The sequence below is a fragment of the Pongo pygmaeus genome, chromosome 2 (genome assembly GCF_028885625.2).
Source record: "Pongo pygmaeus isolate AG05252 chromosome 2, NHGRI_mPonPyg2-v2.0_pri, whole genome shotgun sequence".
Classification (NCBI taxonomy): domain Eukaryota; kingdom Metazoa; phylum Chordata; class Mammalia; order Primates; family Hominidae; genus Pongo; species Pongo pygmaeus.
The window spans coordinates 208365001-208383482 of record NC_085930.1 but is presented as its reverse complement, the minus strand read 5'-3'; the positions used below and the strand labels follow the sequence as shown (position 1 = coordinate 208383482).

The 18482-nt window shown below is 57.7% G+C and overlaps 1 protein-coding gene across 1 annotated transcript in view; it reads right to left on the bottom strand.

Annotated features, from left to right (window-relative positions):
• The window catches only part of LOC129033010 (mucin-4-like), a 58339-nt gene that overhangs the window by 4706 nt on the left and 35151 nt on the right, over positions 1-18482 (bottom strand). The window contains 15 exon segments of the mRNA XM_054480901.1: positions 93-157; positions 2327-2400; positions 2878-3057; positions 3997-4156; positions 7261-7442; positions 9258-9395; positions 12031-12264; positions 12521-12622; positions 13125-13292; positions 14253-14343; positions 14826-15037; positions 15388-15507; positions 16642-16767; positions 16915-17094; positions 18335-18423. Of these exon segments, the coding sequence (XP_054336876.1) occupies positions 93-157; positions 2327-2400; positions 2878-3057; positions 3997-4156; positions 7261-7442; positions 9258-9395; positions 12031-12264; positions 12521-12622; positions 13125-13292; positions 14253-14343; positions 14826-15037; positions 15388-15507; positions 16642-16767; positions 16915-17094; positions 18335-18423 (2121 nt within the window).

Here is an 18482-nt window from a genome sequence, read left to right as displayed (position 1 = left end):
GTGGGAGGGCGACGGTGAGGGGGCCTAGGGGGCTAGGGGGCGGGGGATGAGGAAGAGGATCTGGGGGCTCAGGGGGACACAGTCCCACTTACATTCGTTTCACTTCGCTGTTGCGGAGAAAGGCCCGCATGTCCAGGGTCCCCAGTCTGTATGCCACCTAGGCCAGACGATGGCAGATGGGGGTGGGGGTGAGTCCTCATCCAGAGGGGAGACCCCCTCCCACCTTGATGGGTGTATTCATCCCTGTTTCCTCCTGGAACGGGAGCCCCAGGACCCCAGCACCTTCCTCACCCGTCTCTGCACCCTCGCAGTCCAGCCTAGCTCAGTGACTGTCATGGGTCCTTGCTTAATAATGTTTGTTGAGAGTGAAGGGTTTTCCATTCTGTCCCCCTCCTTGGCCTCATATGACGAGCGGAGACACTGACATGAATGGCCCCTGCCTTGCCTCTGACGCGTGACTCATGACCTCCTCCCCAGTATATTGAACATGGGTTGTTTAGACCTAGGAGATGGTCAGGGGCTGGGGGTGTCAAGGTGACTTAGGTGGAGTCTAAACTCAAAGAGTGCATTGTCTGGCGCAGGTGAGAAATGTCAACAGATTTTACTGTGTGGAGTGTGGAGTGGGGAGTGTGGAGTGTGGAGTGGGGAGTAGAGTGGAGTGTGGAGTGGGGAGTAGAGTGGAGTGGGGAGTGGGGAGTGTGGAGTGTGGAGTGTGGAGTGGGGAGTAGAGTGGAGTGGGGAGTGGGGAGTGGGGAGTGGAGTGTGGGGAGTGGAGTATGGTGTGGGAAGTGGAGTGTGGAGTGGGGAGTGGAGTGTGGAGTGTGGAGTGTAGTGTGGAGTGTGGAGTGTGGAGTGTAGTGTGGAGTGGGGAGTGTGGAGTGTGGAGTGGAGTGTGGGGAGTGGAGTATGGTGTGGGGAGTGGAGTGTGGAGTGTGGAGTGTAGTGTGGAGTGTGGAGTGGGGAGCGGGGAGTGTGGAGTGGGGAGTGGGGAGTGGGGAGTGTGGAGTGGAGTGTGGGGAGTGGAGTATGGTGTGGGGAGTGGAGTGTGGAGTGTGAAGTGTAGTGTGGAGTGGGGAGTGGGGAGTGTGGAGTGTGGAGTGGGGAGTGGGGAGTAGAGTGGAGTGTGGAGTGTGGAGTGGGGAGTGGGGAGTGGGGAGTGTGGAGTGGGGAGTAGAGTGGAGTGGGGAGTGGGGAGTGGGGAGTGGGGAGTGGGGAGTGGAGTGTGGGGAGTGGAGTATGGTGTGGGAAGTGGAGTGTGGAGTGGGGAGTGGAGTGTGGAGTGTGGAGTGGGGAGTGTGGAGTGTGGAGTGGAGTGTGGGGAGTGGAGTATGGTGTGGGGAGTAGAGTGTGGAGTGTGGAGTGTAGTGTGGAGTGTGGAGTGGGGAGTGGGGAGTGTGGAGTGGGGAGTGGGGAGTGGGGAGTGTGGAGTGTGGAGTGGAGTGTGGAGTGGGGAGTGGAGTGTGGAGTGGGGAGTGGAGTGTGGAGTGGGGAGTGGAGTGTGGAGTGTGGAGTGTAGTGTGGAGTGGGGAGTGTGGAGTGGGCAGTGGAGTGTAGTGGTGAGTGGGGAGTGGGGAGTGGGGAGTGTGGAATGGAGTGTGTGGAGTGGAGTGTGGTGTGGGGAGTGGAGTGGGGAGTGGGGAGTGGAGTGTGGTGTGAGGAGTAGAGTGGAGTGGGGAGTTGGGAGTGAGGAGTGGGGAGTGCTAGGCTTGCAGTAGTAAAATAATCATCATGTTTGAATACCTGTGTGTCAGGCACTGGACTAAATGCTTGACACACGTTCTCATTTAAACGGTGATACGGCCTGTTGACTCAGGTGCTATGATTGTCCCCGTGTTTACAGATGACCTGTTATATGATGTGTCTAGTTAGCACACCTGCTCCAGTGAGGAGCAGAGCAGGGATTCTGATTCTGGGTGTGCAGGGTTCTAGAGCCCCAACCACTCGGCAGTTGTGCCACTTTGCCTGTGACTGAGGTATGGCATGGCAGCCAAGAAGAGGGAGCCGCCCCTTCCCTCTGGGAAGTCAGGGAAGACTCCCTGGAGGTGAAATGTCCTTTAGTTTCTTTCAGATCATAACCAAGATGCTTAGAGGTCTCGGCTGGGGTGACTTGGCACCCTGGCCTCTGCTTATGATGAGTTGAGGTTTCTGTCCCGGGCCTTCCTCACTTCCTAATGCCCTGCACCTCCCATGGGGCAAGAGGCTCCGGCCTCCTCTGGCAGTTGAATCCAGATGGATGACAAGACGAAGGCCGCACAGTGATGGTTCCGCCCTCGCCTGAACCCACCAAGCGCTCCCTCCCACCCAGAGCTCGGCCTGCAGCACTGACCGAGGCGTTGACCTCTGCCATGGAGGCATTTTCCTCTTCACTGAGCAGGAGCTGGATGACTCTTAAGGGAAGTTCTGGAGATGGGAGAAGCAAATGTATCATCACCCCACGGTTTACCCAGACTTACCCAAAAGTCTGTCGGGCCAGCCCAGGCCGACTGCTCCATTCCAGTGACAGAAGGTCACTGAAGAAACCAGGAGAAGTGGCCCTCAGCCTACATTCCACCCTGACAGAAGGTCGCTGAACAAGCCGGGAGAAGTGGCCCTCACCCTAGCGCTCACTCCACTATGCTCTGGGCCTCCCCGACGCTCATCTCACTGAGCCAGCTGTGAGGTCTCTGCCTCCGTCCTTCCTCCATAGGCCACACAGGCCCGTGGTCCTTGCCGTGACAGCTTTCCACAGCCCGCACCTTACACCATCCCAGAGAAATCTGGAGCTCTGTCCTGTGACCCCAGAGCTTCCTCATCTTCCCCAAAGGTGGGCGGAGTGCGGGGGTGAGAGTGCGGGGCCCAGGCGGGGTGGGGGGTGAGAGGGCGGGGCCCAGGCGGTACCTAGGTGGACAGTTGGACTGAAGTTGTTCCCAGCCAGGAAGCAGCGGCTGTCGGCGAAGGCCGGGGGACAGGTGCACGTGGGCTTACAGCCCAGAGTCTGGGAGATGTAGCAGTGGCCTTGATTGTAGCAGTAATTCACAGGGCAGGACTGGTTCCGACACAGGAAAGAGCTCCCCACAGCTGCAGAGTGAGTAGGGAGGTCAGCAGCAGCACGCTGGGCAGCAGAGAGACAGCCCAGCCCGTGGAAACCCGCTCCGGGACAGGCTTTCTTTCCCCCAGTGTTCCGCTTCGGGCCACTCGGAACCCCAAACCATCCTTCCCCCCTTTTCCAGGCGTTTCTCTGCAGGACAACCCCTTTCCCCGACCAGGCAGGTATTCTTCCACTTCTGGGGAGGGACTGGAGTGTTTCTCAGACCCTCTGCTTCAGAAAGGACCCGAAGGCTGGCAGAGGGGGGCCCCCAGCCGGCTTTCCTCACACCCTCCCCTCTCACGTCCATCTCCTTTTCTGCCTTTATAAAAGCTGCGGTTCTACCCACTCTGGCCTCAGCTCTGAAGGCACAGCGATCTGTAGATTTTATTTGGGTGCCTTAGGGGGCTTGGTAAAGGCCTCGCTGTGCTCTCCCTCATCAGGCTCTGGCGGCTCAGAGTGGGAGGGACAGAAGGCTGGGAGGACTGGAAGGGAAAATCAGGCACCTTTGCTGCCGGATCCCCACGCCAGCCCCTCCAAACGTCCTGACTCGTGAGGTGCAGAGATCCTGGGCCTCGCGTCTCTGAAGATCCCCAGGGATCCCGAGGACCCAGCTTGCCCCGTTCCCTGGCGGCTGCTGAAGTCTCCTCCCCAAACCATCTTCAGTCTTTCGCTGGGGGCTTCCCCCGTCAATGCCTCAGGGATGCCCAGCCCCGTCCCCTCCCCTATGCCTGTACAACCTCTTCTCCTTCAGCCCCACACCATCCACCACCCCCTTTCCAGGCCTGCCTAGATTTCCCATACCTGCCTAGATTGAGCATTCTAAAGATCTGCTGGAAAAAGGAGAGAAATGGTTTGCCTTTGGCTATCTACACCCTTGGGCTATCAGCTGCTCCCAGAAGCGCCTGCTCCAGGCCCTGTTCCCAGCTCACCCGCACAGTGCCGCCCATCCCCAGTCAGGTTTGGAGGGCAGGCCTCGCAGCCCTTCCCAGGAACGCAGTGGACACTCGGGAAGCACGGCTCCTCACAGGCATCCTCGGTGCGCTCGCAGTAGCGGCCGAAGGTGCCCCCGTCACACTTGCAGCCAGCCACCTGGAGGAGGGTTGCTGATCACGGGCGGCCAGGAGACCAAACTGGGAAGGGCTTCTGGGTGTTTCTGACTGACCCCTTTGGCCTGAGAACCCGTGGACCCTGAGTCATGTCTCAGCCCCACCAGCACCTGCTAAGCACCTTCCTGACCAGGCCGTGGGGCAGCAAGGCCCTGCCTAGAGCCACACGGTAGTCCTGCCCAGTTGGCCTCCCTGGGTCATTGTTTACCCTAACCCCCTGCCTGGCCCTGCACCAGGATCTCAGCCTCTTCCCTCTCACACTCTAGCTCTTTGCCTGAAATCCTTTCTAGAGTAAGATGGGGGATGCGTGAATGATTGAAGCATTAATGAATGAATGAATGTATCCGTGTATATATGTATGTATCCATGTATGTATATGTGTATCCATGTATGTATGTATCCATGCATGTATGTATCCATGTATGTATCCATATGTGTATGTATCCATGTATGTATTCATGTATGTATATGTGTATCCATGTATGTATCATGTATGTATCCATGTGTATGTATCCATGTATCCATGTGTGTATGTATCCATGTATGTATCTATATGTGTATGTATCCATGTATGTATCCATGTGTGTATGTATTCATGTATGTATGTGTATCCATGTATGTATCATGTATGTATCATGTATGTATCCATATGTGTATATATCCATGTATACATGTATCCATGTGTGTATGTATCCATGTATGTATCCATATGTGTATCCATGTGTATATGTATCCATGTATGTCCTATTGCTTGACAACTGGATTCCTTATTTATTTTGAGACAGGGTCCCACTCTGTTGCCCAGGCTGGAGTGCAATGTCTTGATCTTGGCTCACTGAAAACGCCACCTCCCAGGTTCAAGCCATCCTCCCACCTCAGCCTCCTGAGGAGCTGGGACTACAGGCATGCACTACCACGCCCACTAATTTTTGTATTTTTCTTCTGCTTTTTTTTTTTTTTTCTAATGAGACAGTCTCGTTCTGTTTCCCAGGCTGCAGTGCAGTGTCTCGATCTCAGCTCATTGCAATGTCCCCCTCCCAAGTTAAAGCAGTTCTTGTGCCTCAGCCTCCCCAATAGTTGAGATTACAGGCATATGCCACCATGCCCAGCTAATTTTTTGATTTTTAGTAGAGACAGGGTCTTGCCATATTGCCCAGGCTGGTCTCAAAGTTCTGAGCTCAAGCAATCCGCCTGCCTCAGGCTCCTATGTGGCCTGCAAACTGGATTTCATATAAGCTGAAATTGACCTCCCTTGCTGACTCCCAAACCAAGAAGACAGAGCCTCCCTGCTGAGCACTGTGAGAAAACGCAGCAGCCAGAACAACAGCTTAGCAAAGGCTGCAGCTCCGAGACCTCACCAAGCTCCCTGCGCTCCCCTTTCTAACTCCCTTACTGAAGCGACTCAGGGAATCTCCCTAAAATGGAATCCTCTAACACTTGCTACTCCCAAGAGTGGATATTTGGGGATCTATGGAATAGCATATTGATTTCAATCTCTCTTTTTCCCATTGTGTATTTTATCCTTTTCTACCCCCTACCCCACCAACCATCCCTACCTCTATCCCTTTCAAGTACCCATTCTCTGCTCATGCTTCAGAAGGATGTGTGTGTGTGTCTGTGTGTGCGTGTGTGTGTGTGTGTCTGTGTGTGCGTGTGTGTGTGTGTGTAAGTGGTGAAGGAGGTAGTTTTGTTTTGCCAGATAAACACTTTCCTTTCTGGCTCTTCCTTTACAACCAAAAATAAAAATAAAAAAGCAGATAGGACAAGAGTCGTGGAATTAGGCCAAGTATCTTGGCTAGAAACATGGAGAAGTAGTTTCTCCAAACTGGAAAAGATGTTTCTTTTAGCTGGAAGGAGATAGTAAAAGAGAAAGCAAAGGGGCTTGGAGGTGTCAAGATAGAGGGACCCACAGCTCACTTCCCAGCACCGTGATGATGACGTCCTAGGGAGAAATGGCTGTGGGGTGCTTCTAGGCAGACGGGACTGTAAGCGGCCTCAGAAAAGGTGTCCTGTGTTTGAGCAAGGCACAGAAGCAGCAGTGCCTCTCCCTGGGTCTGAAGGGGAAGTGGGGCGGAGCTGTGATGGAAACTGTGTGGACCCAGGCCCAGGGACCCGTGACCACCTTCCACCCCACACCGCAGGGCCCTGTGGGGCGGAGCTGTGATGGAAACTGTGTGGACCCAGGCCCAGGGACCCGTGACCACCTTCCACCCCTCACCGCAGGGCCCTGTGGGGCAGAGCTGTGATGGAAACTGTGTGGACCCAGGCCCAGGGACCCGTGACCACCTTCCACCCCACACCGCAGGGCCCTCTGCTGGGCTTCGCCGCAGAGCTGTGGAACTGGGAACCACTGGGCGCTGTGAGAAAGACAGAGGTAGAAGTTTCCTGCCAACCTGGCAGAAGGGGAGGTGGGAGATAAAAATCCAGTTGAACTATAAGCAATAAAGAAAGGTTCTTTCCTCTTTCCTTCCTTCCTTTCTTTTTCTTTCTTCTTCTCCAATATAGTTTCTCTCTCTCTCTCTCTCTCCCTCTGTCTCTCTCTCCCCCTCCCTCTCTCTCTGTCCCTCCCTCTCTCTCTCCCTCCCTCTCTCTCTCCTTTCCTTTCCCTCCTTCTTTCTTTCCTTTCTTTTCTTTCTTTTTGAGATGGAATCTCGCTCTGCTGCCCAGGCTGGAGTGCAGTGGTGCGATCTTGGCTCACTGTAACCTCCTCCTCCCGGGTGCAAGCGATTTTCCTGCCTCAGCCTCCCGAGTAGCTGGGACTACAGGCACCTGCCACTACGCCCAGCTAATTTTTGTATTTTTAGTAGAGATGGGGTTTCACCATGTTGGTCAGGATGGTCTTGATCTCCTGACCTTGTGATCTGCCTGCCTCAGCCTCCAAAAGTGCTGAGATTAAAGGCGTGAGCCACCGCACCCGGCCAGAAAGTTCTCTTTCTTCCCATGTGAGTTTATGGCCTGAGACTAGAATCTGCTCCACCCACCTCCCAACACAGACACACCCAAGACAGGCAGAATCACAGCATCCATTCCACTCCCATTTCCTCTCCCCTCGGCACAGAAACTCCTCACGCGCCTCCCAACACTCACCTCCAGGGAGGAGTTGCCTACCCTGCTGGTCTGGTTGTACGAACACTGGCTCTCTGCATTGCAATGGCAGACCACGGTCCTGGGCTGGAGTGCAGACGCCAAGCCAATCTTGGCACTTCTTGCTAGAATCTCCAGAGTGAATGGCTCCAGCGACTTGGGTGTCCACAGCAACGTCCCATTCTCTGTCCCGGGGAAGATGAGAATGTGGAGAGCTGGGAGACTCCTCAGCTCTGTGGTCTGATGCAACCTCATCTAACACCCTGATTGCTGATACGGGGCTTCCCCCACCCCTCTCAGGCCACCTTCCCCCCTCCCCAGACAAATCTCATTGTCATTTCCTTTGAGCAAGGCTGGTATCGGGGGTGATCCTGGTCACGCTCCCAGCTGGAAGGAGGTGGCACCAGTCCAACATACTGATTGTAGCGGGGAATGCCACAGAGGGGAAAGCAGTTTCCTCCTGAAGAAACCCCAAAGGGCAGCCCTGGCTGGGCTCACACCAGGATGGGACATCCTGGGGGATGGAGGATCAAGGCCAGAATCCTCCAGACACCTCCTCAGGCTGCACTGCCGGCCAAACTGGCTTCACTCTCACAGCAGCCCCATCCTTTGCCCTGATTTCTCACCCACCCCCCACTTCCTGGACCTTTCCCAGACACCCCCTTCAGACACCAGACTGTAGTGAAACGCTACTACATATCTTCTGATCAAATTTATATTTTTTAAGAAAATAAGAAAGTCTCCTTAAAACAGCAGATTGAAAGGAAGTGACAGAGAATAGACGAACGTAATTTCCAGACCATCGTCCTTCAGGGGTGGGGCCCGTGGAGAAGAAAACCTCTCAATGCCATTGTCTCGCACCTGGGAGGACGCACGTGGGGCAAAAGGGATGCAGGCAAAGCAGTCCCTTCTGAGACACGGGGAGAAGGAACATCAGGCAGAGAGGCAAAGAGAACGCAGAATATGCCCCCTGGGGCTTTGATTTAGCCAAGAACAGTCACCCGCAGAATTAGTGCTGGCAACAGACAGAAAGTGGCATCCCTTTGATGCCCTTGGACCCTTTGAATTAGTGCTGGCAACAGACGAAAGCAGCATCCCTTGTGCTTGGGCCCTTTGGCCCTGATCATGGATGTAGGGCTCAGGGTCTCTAACACCTTTACGGAGAGGGAGCGATGGCACTTTACTGGGTCCTAGCCCAGGAAACCAGACAAGGAGAGACACGGCTAGGTAAACATGGTTACCAGACAAAAAGAGCAAGAAAGGTACCAAACAAAAGTATTTTTTATATTTCTTTAAATCTTGTCCTACATTAGATCCTTCCTTTAATAGATATAAAAATGTTGTAAATTGGTCATTTTAAATGTTGCACTTGATTATTCTAATAATTTGGTGAATGCATAATGACTAAAGATGACTGTATATGATCAGATTGAGATTAAATGATCTTCGAATCTTTTTTTTTTTTTTTGAGACAGAGTCTCGCTCTGTCACCAGGCTGAAGTGCAGTGATGTGATCTCAGCTCACTGCAACATCTGCCTCCTGGGTTCAAGTGATTCTCCTGCCTCAGTCTCCTGAGTAGCTGGGATTACAGGCATGCACCACCATGCCCGGCTATTTTTTTGTATTTTTAGTAGAGACGGGGTTTCACCATGTTGGCCAGACTGGTCTCGAACTCCTGACCTCAGATGATCCTCCTGCCTCGGCCTCCCAAAGCACTGGGATGACAGGTGTGAGCCACTGTGCCCAGCCTTGAATCAGTTCTATGTGCCCAGAGTCACTCTAGCTATCTGGCCAAACTGCCATAAGCCCGTCACTACTACTTACTGGGGGGCACCTATTTGAGTTACAGGTATCGCTCCTCGGAAATGCCGGTCCTGGATATTCAAATGAAAGAGTGACAGCAAGTGTTGCTGGGTACAGCAATGCAGAATTTCCCAAAGTTTGACTCTGACCTCATCCCCTACCCACCTCCCCACTCTAACCAGCCAAATATTCTTACCAAAGAGTTTAAAGTCGGTACAGCTGTCTCTGAGCGTGAAGGTGGCATCCTCAGCATTGCTGGTGTACTGAATCTGCGTGGTCTGCCCCTTGTAGGTTTCAACCACACGACCACCATTGATGGAGGGCGGGTACTGATCTGAAACACAAAGAGGGAATGGGAGTTCCAAGGCAGGACAGTCTCCTGCTTTATCAGCCTCCTCTCTTTCTCAACTCTAATATGTATGAGGCATTCCCAGGACTGTGACCCACCTCTGGAAGAAGGAGTTATTCTGTGTACCTGCTCTCGACTGACACACAGCAGGCTGGGACTGTACTGCCCACCTAGCCAAATCTTTAGCCTCTTTCTCTCCCCCAACCTCCTCAAAAAGAGCTCCTCTCAGATTCTTTCCTGGACACGGTGCTATGCTGGGTATGACAAAAAGTGAATTAGAGAGCAGATTTGTTTAGACCATTACAGGGTTGTACCTTTGGCAAAGGACTGAAAACCTGAAGGGTGCTGGGTGTCTCATGTCTGTAATCCCAGCACTTTGGGAGGCCGAGGCTGGCGGATAACCTGAGGTCCGGAGTTCGAGACCAGCCTGACCAACACGGTGAAACCCTGTCTCTACTAAAAATACAAAATTAGTCAGGAATGGTGGCGGGTGCCTGTAATCTCAGCTACTCAGGAGGCTGAAGCAGAAGAATCGCTTGAACCCGGGAGGCAGAGGCTGCGATGAGCCAAGATCGCGTCACTGCACTCCAGCCTGGGCAACAAGAGCGAAACTCCATCAAAACACACACACACACACACACACACACACACACACACAAAACCTGGAGGGTCACATCTAAACGGACATTACATTTGTCCAGAAATAGAGAGGGAGTGAAACCTCTTCACGGGTCTGTTTCTCGGAGCCCTGCCATTTCCATTTCATAGTTGCTTCACGCATTCGTTCAGTCAGTCATTTAACAAATATTTATTGAGCTAAGTGGCTGGCACTGTTCTGGGTGGTGAGGATACAGTCATGAATGAATAATAAAAAAGATACCTGTGAAAATTATAAAATAGGTTGAGTAATTATAAATGCTAAGGAGAAAAAAATAAAGCAGAGAAGGCAAACACGAAGTGTGGGTGAATGTGACATTTTAGACAGGGCGGCCAAGAGAGGCTTCGCCGAGGAGGGTTCATTGGAATGAAGACGTAAAGGAGGTGAGGGGCAAGCGTGTGGCTGTCCGGGGAAGGAAGGGTATTCCAGGCAAGAGAACAGCATGTGTGAAGCCTGGGAGCTGAGCACACCTGGCGTGTTTGAAGAACACAGAGGAGCCTGCGGGGCTGGAGTGGAGGGGGCTGGGAAGTCGTCCAGCACTAGGATTGAGTGGAGGGGGCTGGGAAGGCGTCCAGCACTAGGATGGAGTGGAGGGGGCTGGGAAGGGGTCCAGCACTAGGATGGAGTGCAGGGGGCTGGGAAGGCGTCCAGCACTAGGATGGAGTGGAGGGGGCTGGGAAGGCGTCCAGCACTAGGATGGAGTGGAGGGGGCTGGGAAGGCGTCCAGCACTAGGATGGAGTGGAGGGGGCTGGGAAGGGGTCCAGCACTAGGATGGAGTGGAGGGGGCTGGGAAGGGGTCCAGCACTACGATGCAGTGGAGGGAGCTGGGAAGGGGTCCAGCACTAGGATGGAGTGGAGGGGGCTGGGAAGGCGTCCAGCACTAGGATGGAGTGGAGGGGGCTGAGAAGGGGTCCAGCACTAGGATGGAGTGGAGGGGGCTGGGAAGGCGTCCAGCACTAGGATGGAGTGGAGGGGGCTGAGAAGGGGTCCAGCACTAGGATGGAGTGGAGGGGGCTGGGAAGGCGTCCAGCACTAGGATGGAGTGGAGGGGGCTGGGAAGGGGTCCAGCACTAGGATGGAGTGCAGGAGGCTGGGAAGGGGTCCAGCACTAGGATAGAGGGGGCTGGGAAGGGGTCCAGCACTAGGATGGAGTGGAGGGGGCTGGGAAGGCGTCCAGCACTAGGATGGAGTGGAGGGGGCTGGGAAGGGGTCCAGCACTAGGATGGAGTGGAGGGGGCTGGGAAGGGGTCCAGCACTAGGATGGAGTGCAGGAGGCTGGGAAGGGGTCCAGCACTAGGATAGAGGGGGCTGGGAAGGCGTCCAGCACTAGGATGGAGTGGAGGGGGCTGGGAAGGCGTCCAGCACTAGGATGGAGTGGAGGGGGCTGGGAAGGGGTCCAGCACTAGGATGGAGTGGAGGGGGCTGGGAAGGGGTCCAGCACTAGGATGGAGTGGAGGGGGCTGCGAAGGGGTCCAGCACTAGGATGGAGTGGAGGGGGCTGGGAAGGGGTCCAGCACTAGGATGGAGTGCAGGGGGCTGGGAAGGGGTCCAGCACTAGGATGGAGTGGAGGGGGCCGGGAAGGCGTCCAGCACTAGGATGGAGTGGAGGGGGCCGGGAAGGCGTCCAGCACTAGGATGGAGTGGAGGGGGCTGCGAAGGGGTCCAGCACTAGAATGGAGTAGAGGGGGCTGGGAAGGGGTCCAGCACTAGGATGGAGTGGAGGAGGCTGGGAAGGCGTCCAGCACTAGGAGAAGAGCTCTGAGAAGCTGAACTGGGCCGAAGGCCACTGCAAGGATGGAGAGAGCCGGGAAAGTCACTGAAGGGTTTGGGCAGAGGAATAACAGGAGCGAAAGAATCTGCTCAGTGAAAGCAGATGCACAGGGAAAAGCAGGGCCAGGCAAGGGCAGCTCCTCATCTGCTCCCGACTCTGAAAAGGCCCCCCGGGGCCTCGGGCCACTTACTGAGGGTGGCGTTCACCTGCTCGTATTTTTTACTGACTTCCCTCGTGTGATGTCCGATGCTTGCGTTGCGCAGGGCCAGGGTGTCATAGATGCATGAGCTGTCTCTGTCACAGCTGGAGATCAAATCTTCAGCCCAGGAGCTGTTTTTTTGCAGTTGTGAGTAGAAAACAGGGGTGAAGTTGGAAGGCAGCTGGTCATTCCTCTTGCCAAGGAGGCCTGTCCCGTTGATCTGCCCTGTAACACACAGAGCGCGATGGCACCAGGCATGGCACTCAGCCTTATTCCATTTGTGTCCACCTCTACCCCTCACTTTATATGGCTTGGAGCGGGGCGGTGGGAGTGCAGGGCCAGAGCGGTTTCCAGCTTCTGAGTCTGGAAATGCCTGCTGCAGGGAGAGAGGACACTCCACATCCCCCATTCTCTCCTCCAGGTCGAGAGAGGCAGGTGGGCTGGTGGTTGGGGGGACAGTCCTGAGGGGGCCCAGACTCACAGGTCATTCCATAGTGGAAAAGCATCTCCTCAGGGCTCCCTGGGGGAATGGTGGAGCCATTGGGCATCCTGAAGTCGTCCTCCGGATTGTTATTCCAGACCCCTGAGGGACAGAGTGGGAGGTTGGCCACCCTGGGCACGCGGCTGTCCCCTTCCTGGGGAGCATCCGGCGGACGCAGTGGGGAGAAGCCAGGGCCTGGCAGCCTCTGCTCTTGCACCTGCTGTCCGGCCTCCAGGGGAGCTGGGAGGACGGGCCCTCACACCCTGCCCGTCTGCCTTCGGGAGGGGCGGCAGGAAACGCGGGCAGCGATGGAGGAGGGCGGGAGGGTGTGGGAAGCAAGAGGAAAGGGAGAAAGGATGGCTGTGCCCCCCGCCTCCCCGGAGCCCACCCCTGATGCTCCCTTAGAGCGGGAGGAGGACAGGAAGGGAGCCTCGGGGGAGGCTGGAGAAGCCCCTCCGCTCCCGGCCTGCTCTGTGCCCCGAGGGTTCTGCTCCAAGGAGGTGGAGAAAGGGAGGCCGAGCAGGGCTGCCCGGGCCGCCGGCGTGGGAGTCCGAGCTCTGGTTGGCTCCGCGGAGCCTCAGAGGCAGATCCGAGCCGCCCTCACCCAGGAGCCCCTCCGTGCGGTTCTGGTACTCGGGCGGGAGGCTGGCGGAGGCGTGGAGGATGTTGGAGAGCGCGATCACCGAGACGGTGGCCCAGCCGTCGAAGCTGGCCGAGACCACGGAGCCGTTGCGGCCCAGGAGGACTCCGGTGGCGTTGAACGTCTCCTGGCCTGGAGCATCCGGAGGCAGCGGAGAGGAAGCCAGGTCGGCACCACGGCCCTCACCAAACCCGCGCCCTGCCTGGCCCGCACCACCCCATCCCCACACCCCCCACCCCCTCCCCACCTCCCCGCCCCCCACCCCCTCCCCACCTCCCCGCCCCCCACCACCACCTCCCCCTACCTTCCCCACCTCCCCTCCCCCCACCCCTCCCCCCACCTCCCCGCCCCCCACCCCTCCCCCCACCTCCCCGTCCCCTCCCCCACCTCCCCGCCCCCTCCCCGCCCCCTCCCCCACCTCCCCGCCCCCTCCCCCCACCTCCCCCACCTCCCCGCCCCCTCCCCACCTCCCCGCCCCCTCCCCACCCCCTCCCCACCTCCCCGCCCCCACCCCACCCCCTCCCCACCTCCCCCGCCCCCCACCTTCCCCCATCTGCCCACCCTCCCCACCTTCCCCCACCTCCCCGCCCCCACCCCCTCCCCCTCCCCTACCTCCCCACCCCTCCCCCACCTCTCCGCCCCCCTCCCCACCCGCCCCCCACCCTCCCCACCTTCCCCCACCTCCCCGCCCTCCCCACCTCCCCCCACCTCCCCGCCCCCCACCCCCTCCCCCTCCCCTACCTCCCCACCCCTCCCCACCTTCCCCCACCTCCCCGCCCCCCCACCTCTCCACCCCCTCCCCCACCCCCCACCCCGGCCTTCCACCCCCACCCCCTATCCCCCACCCCGCCCCCGGGGCTGAAGCCGGGAGGGATCCGCACTGGAGGCAGAGAAGAAGCCGGCAAGCTGCAGGCCCCGCTGGGGGGAAAGAGGCTGCACGCTCTTGGCCCTGCACCGCCACGCACTGGGGCCTGCACCGCAACGCGCTCGGCCCTGCACCGCCACGCACTGGGCCCTGCACCGCAACGCGGCTTCCCGCCCACCTCACTGCTCCCGGTGCGGGGAGGGGGCGGCCGGCGCTCCCCAGCCTACCTCCGCCGCCTTCATGGTCAGGCTGAAATGTCACAGTCTGGTTATCCAGCAGGACACGGATTGCGTCGTGAGGCTCAAGGGGCCATTGGACCTGGAAGGAGATGGGAGGGGGCCTGAGCCCGACCCGCAGGTGGAGCCGACGCCCAAGAAAGCGGCTGGGGGAGCCCCCGGGCTGGAAGCTGCGCCCTGGGCCGGGAGGAAGGCGCTGGAGGCCGCGGCCCAAGGTGATGCCAGCCGCCGTCTACCGTGTGCTCGGCAGGGCCAGGCATGGTTTTCGGATTATGCCCTTTAGCTCTTACAACACCCCGTGACGCAGGTAATGTCATCCTCATTCTTACTAGGAGAAAACCAAGTTAAGTAGTTTCTTCGAAGCCAAACAGCTGGGAAACCGTGGGGCCAGAGCCCTAATCCACCATCCCCAGGATTTACTCCGGGACAGCTGCGTGGATGGGCTGTGTCCTCCCTCCCTCCTGCCCAGCTTCCCCTCCTTCGCTCTCTTCCTTCTCCTCGGCCTCAGTATGTGGCTGAAGGTCCCTGTGGGTGGAATGAAGGGAGGTCCCCGGCGCCCCTCACTCACCGTGGCGGGCCCAGGCTGCTGGAGCGGTACTGAGCCGCAAAGGCGATGAAGTTGGTGGCCTGGGCTGAGCCAGTCTGGGCGGTGCGGCCCTGCAGCAGGAAGGAGGAGTTCCCGTCCTGGGCCCCGACCAGCAGGAAGTCCCCCAGCCCATTGAAGGTGTAATTGACACCATCCAAGGTGGTGATGTGGGGGTCCCCGAACATCCAGGCTGGAAGGAAAAGAGATGCCGCCTCAGCATGACAAATCATGCGTAGGGCCGAGGTTCCTCCCTGCAGTCGGCTGGGGCACTTGTCCAGGCCGACTCAGCTGGGGAGATGTTCACGGAGCACAGAATCCTCCCCTCAAGCCTCCTTGCATTTTCGTGCCCCGCTATTGTCACTCCTTCCCCAACTCAGGTACAAAGCCCCTCCACTGACCGTCCGCCCATCACTGGCGTCATCTCCATCTTCCCTTGTGGTCACAGCTCTGCTCCTACTCCTCATCCAGACGCCACCTCCCGGAAGCCCAGAAGGTCCCCCTCCCCAGAGGCTCTTCCTGGGCCTGGGCCCTGTCGCTCACCGGGCCGTGGGGGCCTGTATGTAGCACAGCCCATGCGGGGCCGCCTCTGCTGGTACCGGGCACAGAGGTAGGGCTTGTCACTCCAGCGGCAGCACCAGCTCTGCGGCTCCAGTTCCTGGGCTGCGGAGAAGAGCAGTGAGTTGGGGAGGCTGAGGACCTGGAGAACCCAGCTGGAGAGCTTGGCAGGGCAGGGCGGTGTTGGTGGAGAGCTTGGCAGGGCAGGGCGGTGTTGGTGGAGAGCTTGGCAGGGCAGGACGGTGTTGGTGGAGAGCTTGGCAGGGCAGGACCGTGTTGGTGGAGAGCTTGGCAGGGCAGGGTGGGGTGTTGGTGGAGAGCTTGGCAGGGCAGGACGGTGTTGGTGGAGAGCTTGGCAGGGCAGGGCGGTGTTGGTGGAGAGCTTGGCAGGGCAGGGCGGTGTTGGTGGAGAGCTTGGCAGGGCAGGGCGGTGTTGGTGGAGAGCTTGGCAGGGCAGGGCGGTGTTGGTGGAGAGCTTGGTAGGGCAGGGCGGGGTGTTGGTGGAGAGCTTGGTAGGGCCGGGCGGTGTTGGTGGAGAGCTTGGCAGGGCAGGGCAGGGCGGTGTTGGTGGAGAGCTTGGCAGGGCAGGGCAGTGTTGGTGGCAAGAGCATGGCTTTGGAATCCAGCATGGCCCTTCTCATGACCTTGGGCAGTGGACAGGGTGCTGTCTCTTTTGCATCATGGGGGCCACTGTGCAGCAGGGCGCATGGTAGCAGCTAAGCAAATTCCTGTGTTGAGGGTGGAGAGCCAAGTACTGCTGCTCTCAACGTGCTGGGAGTGGGGAGGGCACGGCTGACAGTCTGGGAACTGTGGAAACTGCCACGGGACAGGGGAGAGAAGGGGAGGACACAGACCACGTGACCCCACACCCCTGCGCTCTCCAGCTCCCTTGGAGCGTCTCTGTAGGAGCTGACTCTCAGTCTTCCCCCAAACATCCTGCTCATCTGGGTCTACAGGGACGGGGTCAGCCTAGGCGCTCTCTTCTTGCCTGGGGAGATGGCCCCACTCTGGCCTGGGGATGCGGAGCCAGGTATAGAGATGGGGAAAGAGGCACTCAGCTCATACATCCCCGAATGTCCGCTGGTGGGGATGTTGGAAGCTTCCTAACAGTTACCAGATCAGGAAGTGGAGGCCCAGAGAGGGGAAGGGTCTGGGAAGGAATGAGGACAAGAGGCTTCATGCTGAGGATCCCCTGCTTGGCTGGGAGGGTGGGGTTGAGATCTCCACAGACTCACGCACCGAACTGCCAAGGACGCGGCACGTGCCAGCCTTCACGAAACTCTCCCCAGGGCCCGTAGCTGCAGCACACGCCTCCTCGCCAGGAGGTGAAGCTGCACAGCTGCCCGCTGCCGAGGCCCCAGCGACCTGAAACAAGTCCAGTCCCACTCAGGCCCAGGCCAGGGCTGCCAGGGACGGAGCGGGAACCAGCAGGGGCTGTTTCTGGGGAGAGGCTGAGGGCGTGAGCAGAGAGGGTGGTGGGTCGGCTTGTGCTGGGTGGGAAGGAGGTGTCACCTATGCTGACGGGTTGGAATCGTAAGTCCCGTCGTCCCTGCTGCCAGGAACAAGGGCAGGAGACCTGGTTCCAGCCCCAGCTGGGCCACCGAGGCTGGCTCTGCAGCCACTGCAGGCACTCGAGACGGTAGTTGGGCCTTTCTTCCTGGTGTAGCCTGTAGAACTGCAGTCCTCGGAGGCCTGAGGTTGGGGGATGCGGGGGAAAGGGCTTATCCCAGGGCTGGGGCTGCAGGCCCTGTCTTAGCTTTAGGGTCAACCAAAACTCACAAATGCACCCCCTCGTGCCACTTCTCACCTCTCTGGACCCAAGTCAGATGGGCAACAATTCCTCCCCCAAAGCCCCTCGCTTGACTTAGCGTCTGCTTCTGATGACCAAATGTGGTTGCCACAGAACAAATAGAACTGGATTTACACTTCACAGTTCACGTGGCTGGTTTCTAAGCCTAAAATGTCCTTCGTCCTATCACATTTTGGAAATTGTTATTTCTTTCCCATTGGGGCCTCTGGACTGAGTCATGGAGAAGGGCACCATCGTTTGCCTCTTGACGTTCGTCTTTCTACCCACATGAAAGCTCTTTGAGCGAAAACACAGTTGGTCTTTTTCCTTTGAAAATGTTTCTGGCCGTTAGCACAGTGTCCAGCACACGGCAGGTGCCCAGTAAATGATGACAATGAACGTGAGACTTCCGGGCCTCTTCTTGGTAGATTCTCTCTTTTTGAGGTGGAGTCTCGCTCTGTCACCCAGGCTGGAGTGCAGTGGTGCGATCTCGGCTCGCTGCAACCTCCACCTCCCAGGTTCAAACAATTCTCCTGCCTCAGCCTCTTGAGTAGCTGGAGTTACAGGTGTGCGCCACAATGCCCGGCTAATTTTTGTATTTTTAATAGAGACGAGGTTTCACGATGTTGGCCAGGCTGGTCTCGAACTCCTGACCTCAAGTGATCCGCCCACCTCAGCCTCCCAAAGTGCTGAGATTACAGGTGTGAGCCACGGCGCCCAGCCGGTAGATTTTCTTAAAGGATCTCACCTAGGTTCTCATTCCTGCTCTGGACAGGACACTTGGAGTATTGTCTGAACTGCCCATTCAAATCCCACCTCCCACAAGACCCTGTCCTTACTTCCAGGATCTGGGCTCCCCGAGAGCCCTCTTGGGCTGGTTCATCTGAGGGAGGAGATGTAGCCCCCTCCCTCAGAGGGGCTGTGCACAGACTGTGCTGTGTCCAGGGGTGCAGGAGGTGCCAGCTGCTCCCTGGGCGAATGCCACATCCCACCTAGACCTATAGGACATTGGACTGTGTGGGGGAGGCCCTTCAGAATGGCCGTGATGTTAGGGAGGTGCCCTCTAGGACTGCGATGGTGTATGGGCTGGAGGACACGCGAGGGCTTGGGACCAGCTCAGGTGTGATAAGGTGGCACTTTTACCTGAGTTGGAATTCAGGAATCTATCAGGGCGATACCTCTCCCACACTGGCTGGGACATCAGTGGGCCGTTTTCGAAATAGCCATCTCCACTGCAAGAAAGGAGAGACTCTCAGGCCTCTGCCATGCACAGGCTCTTGCCTCGCGGTTG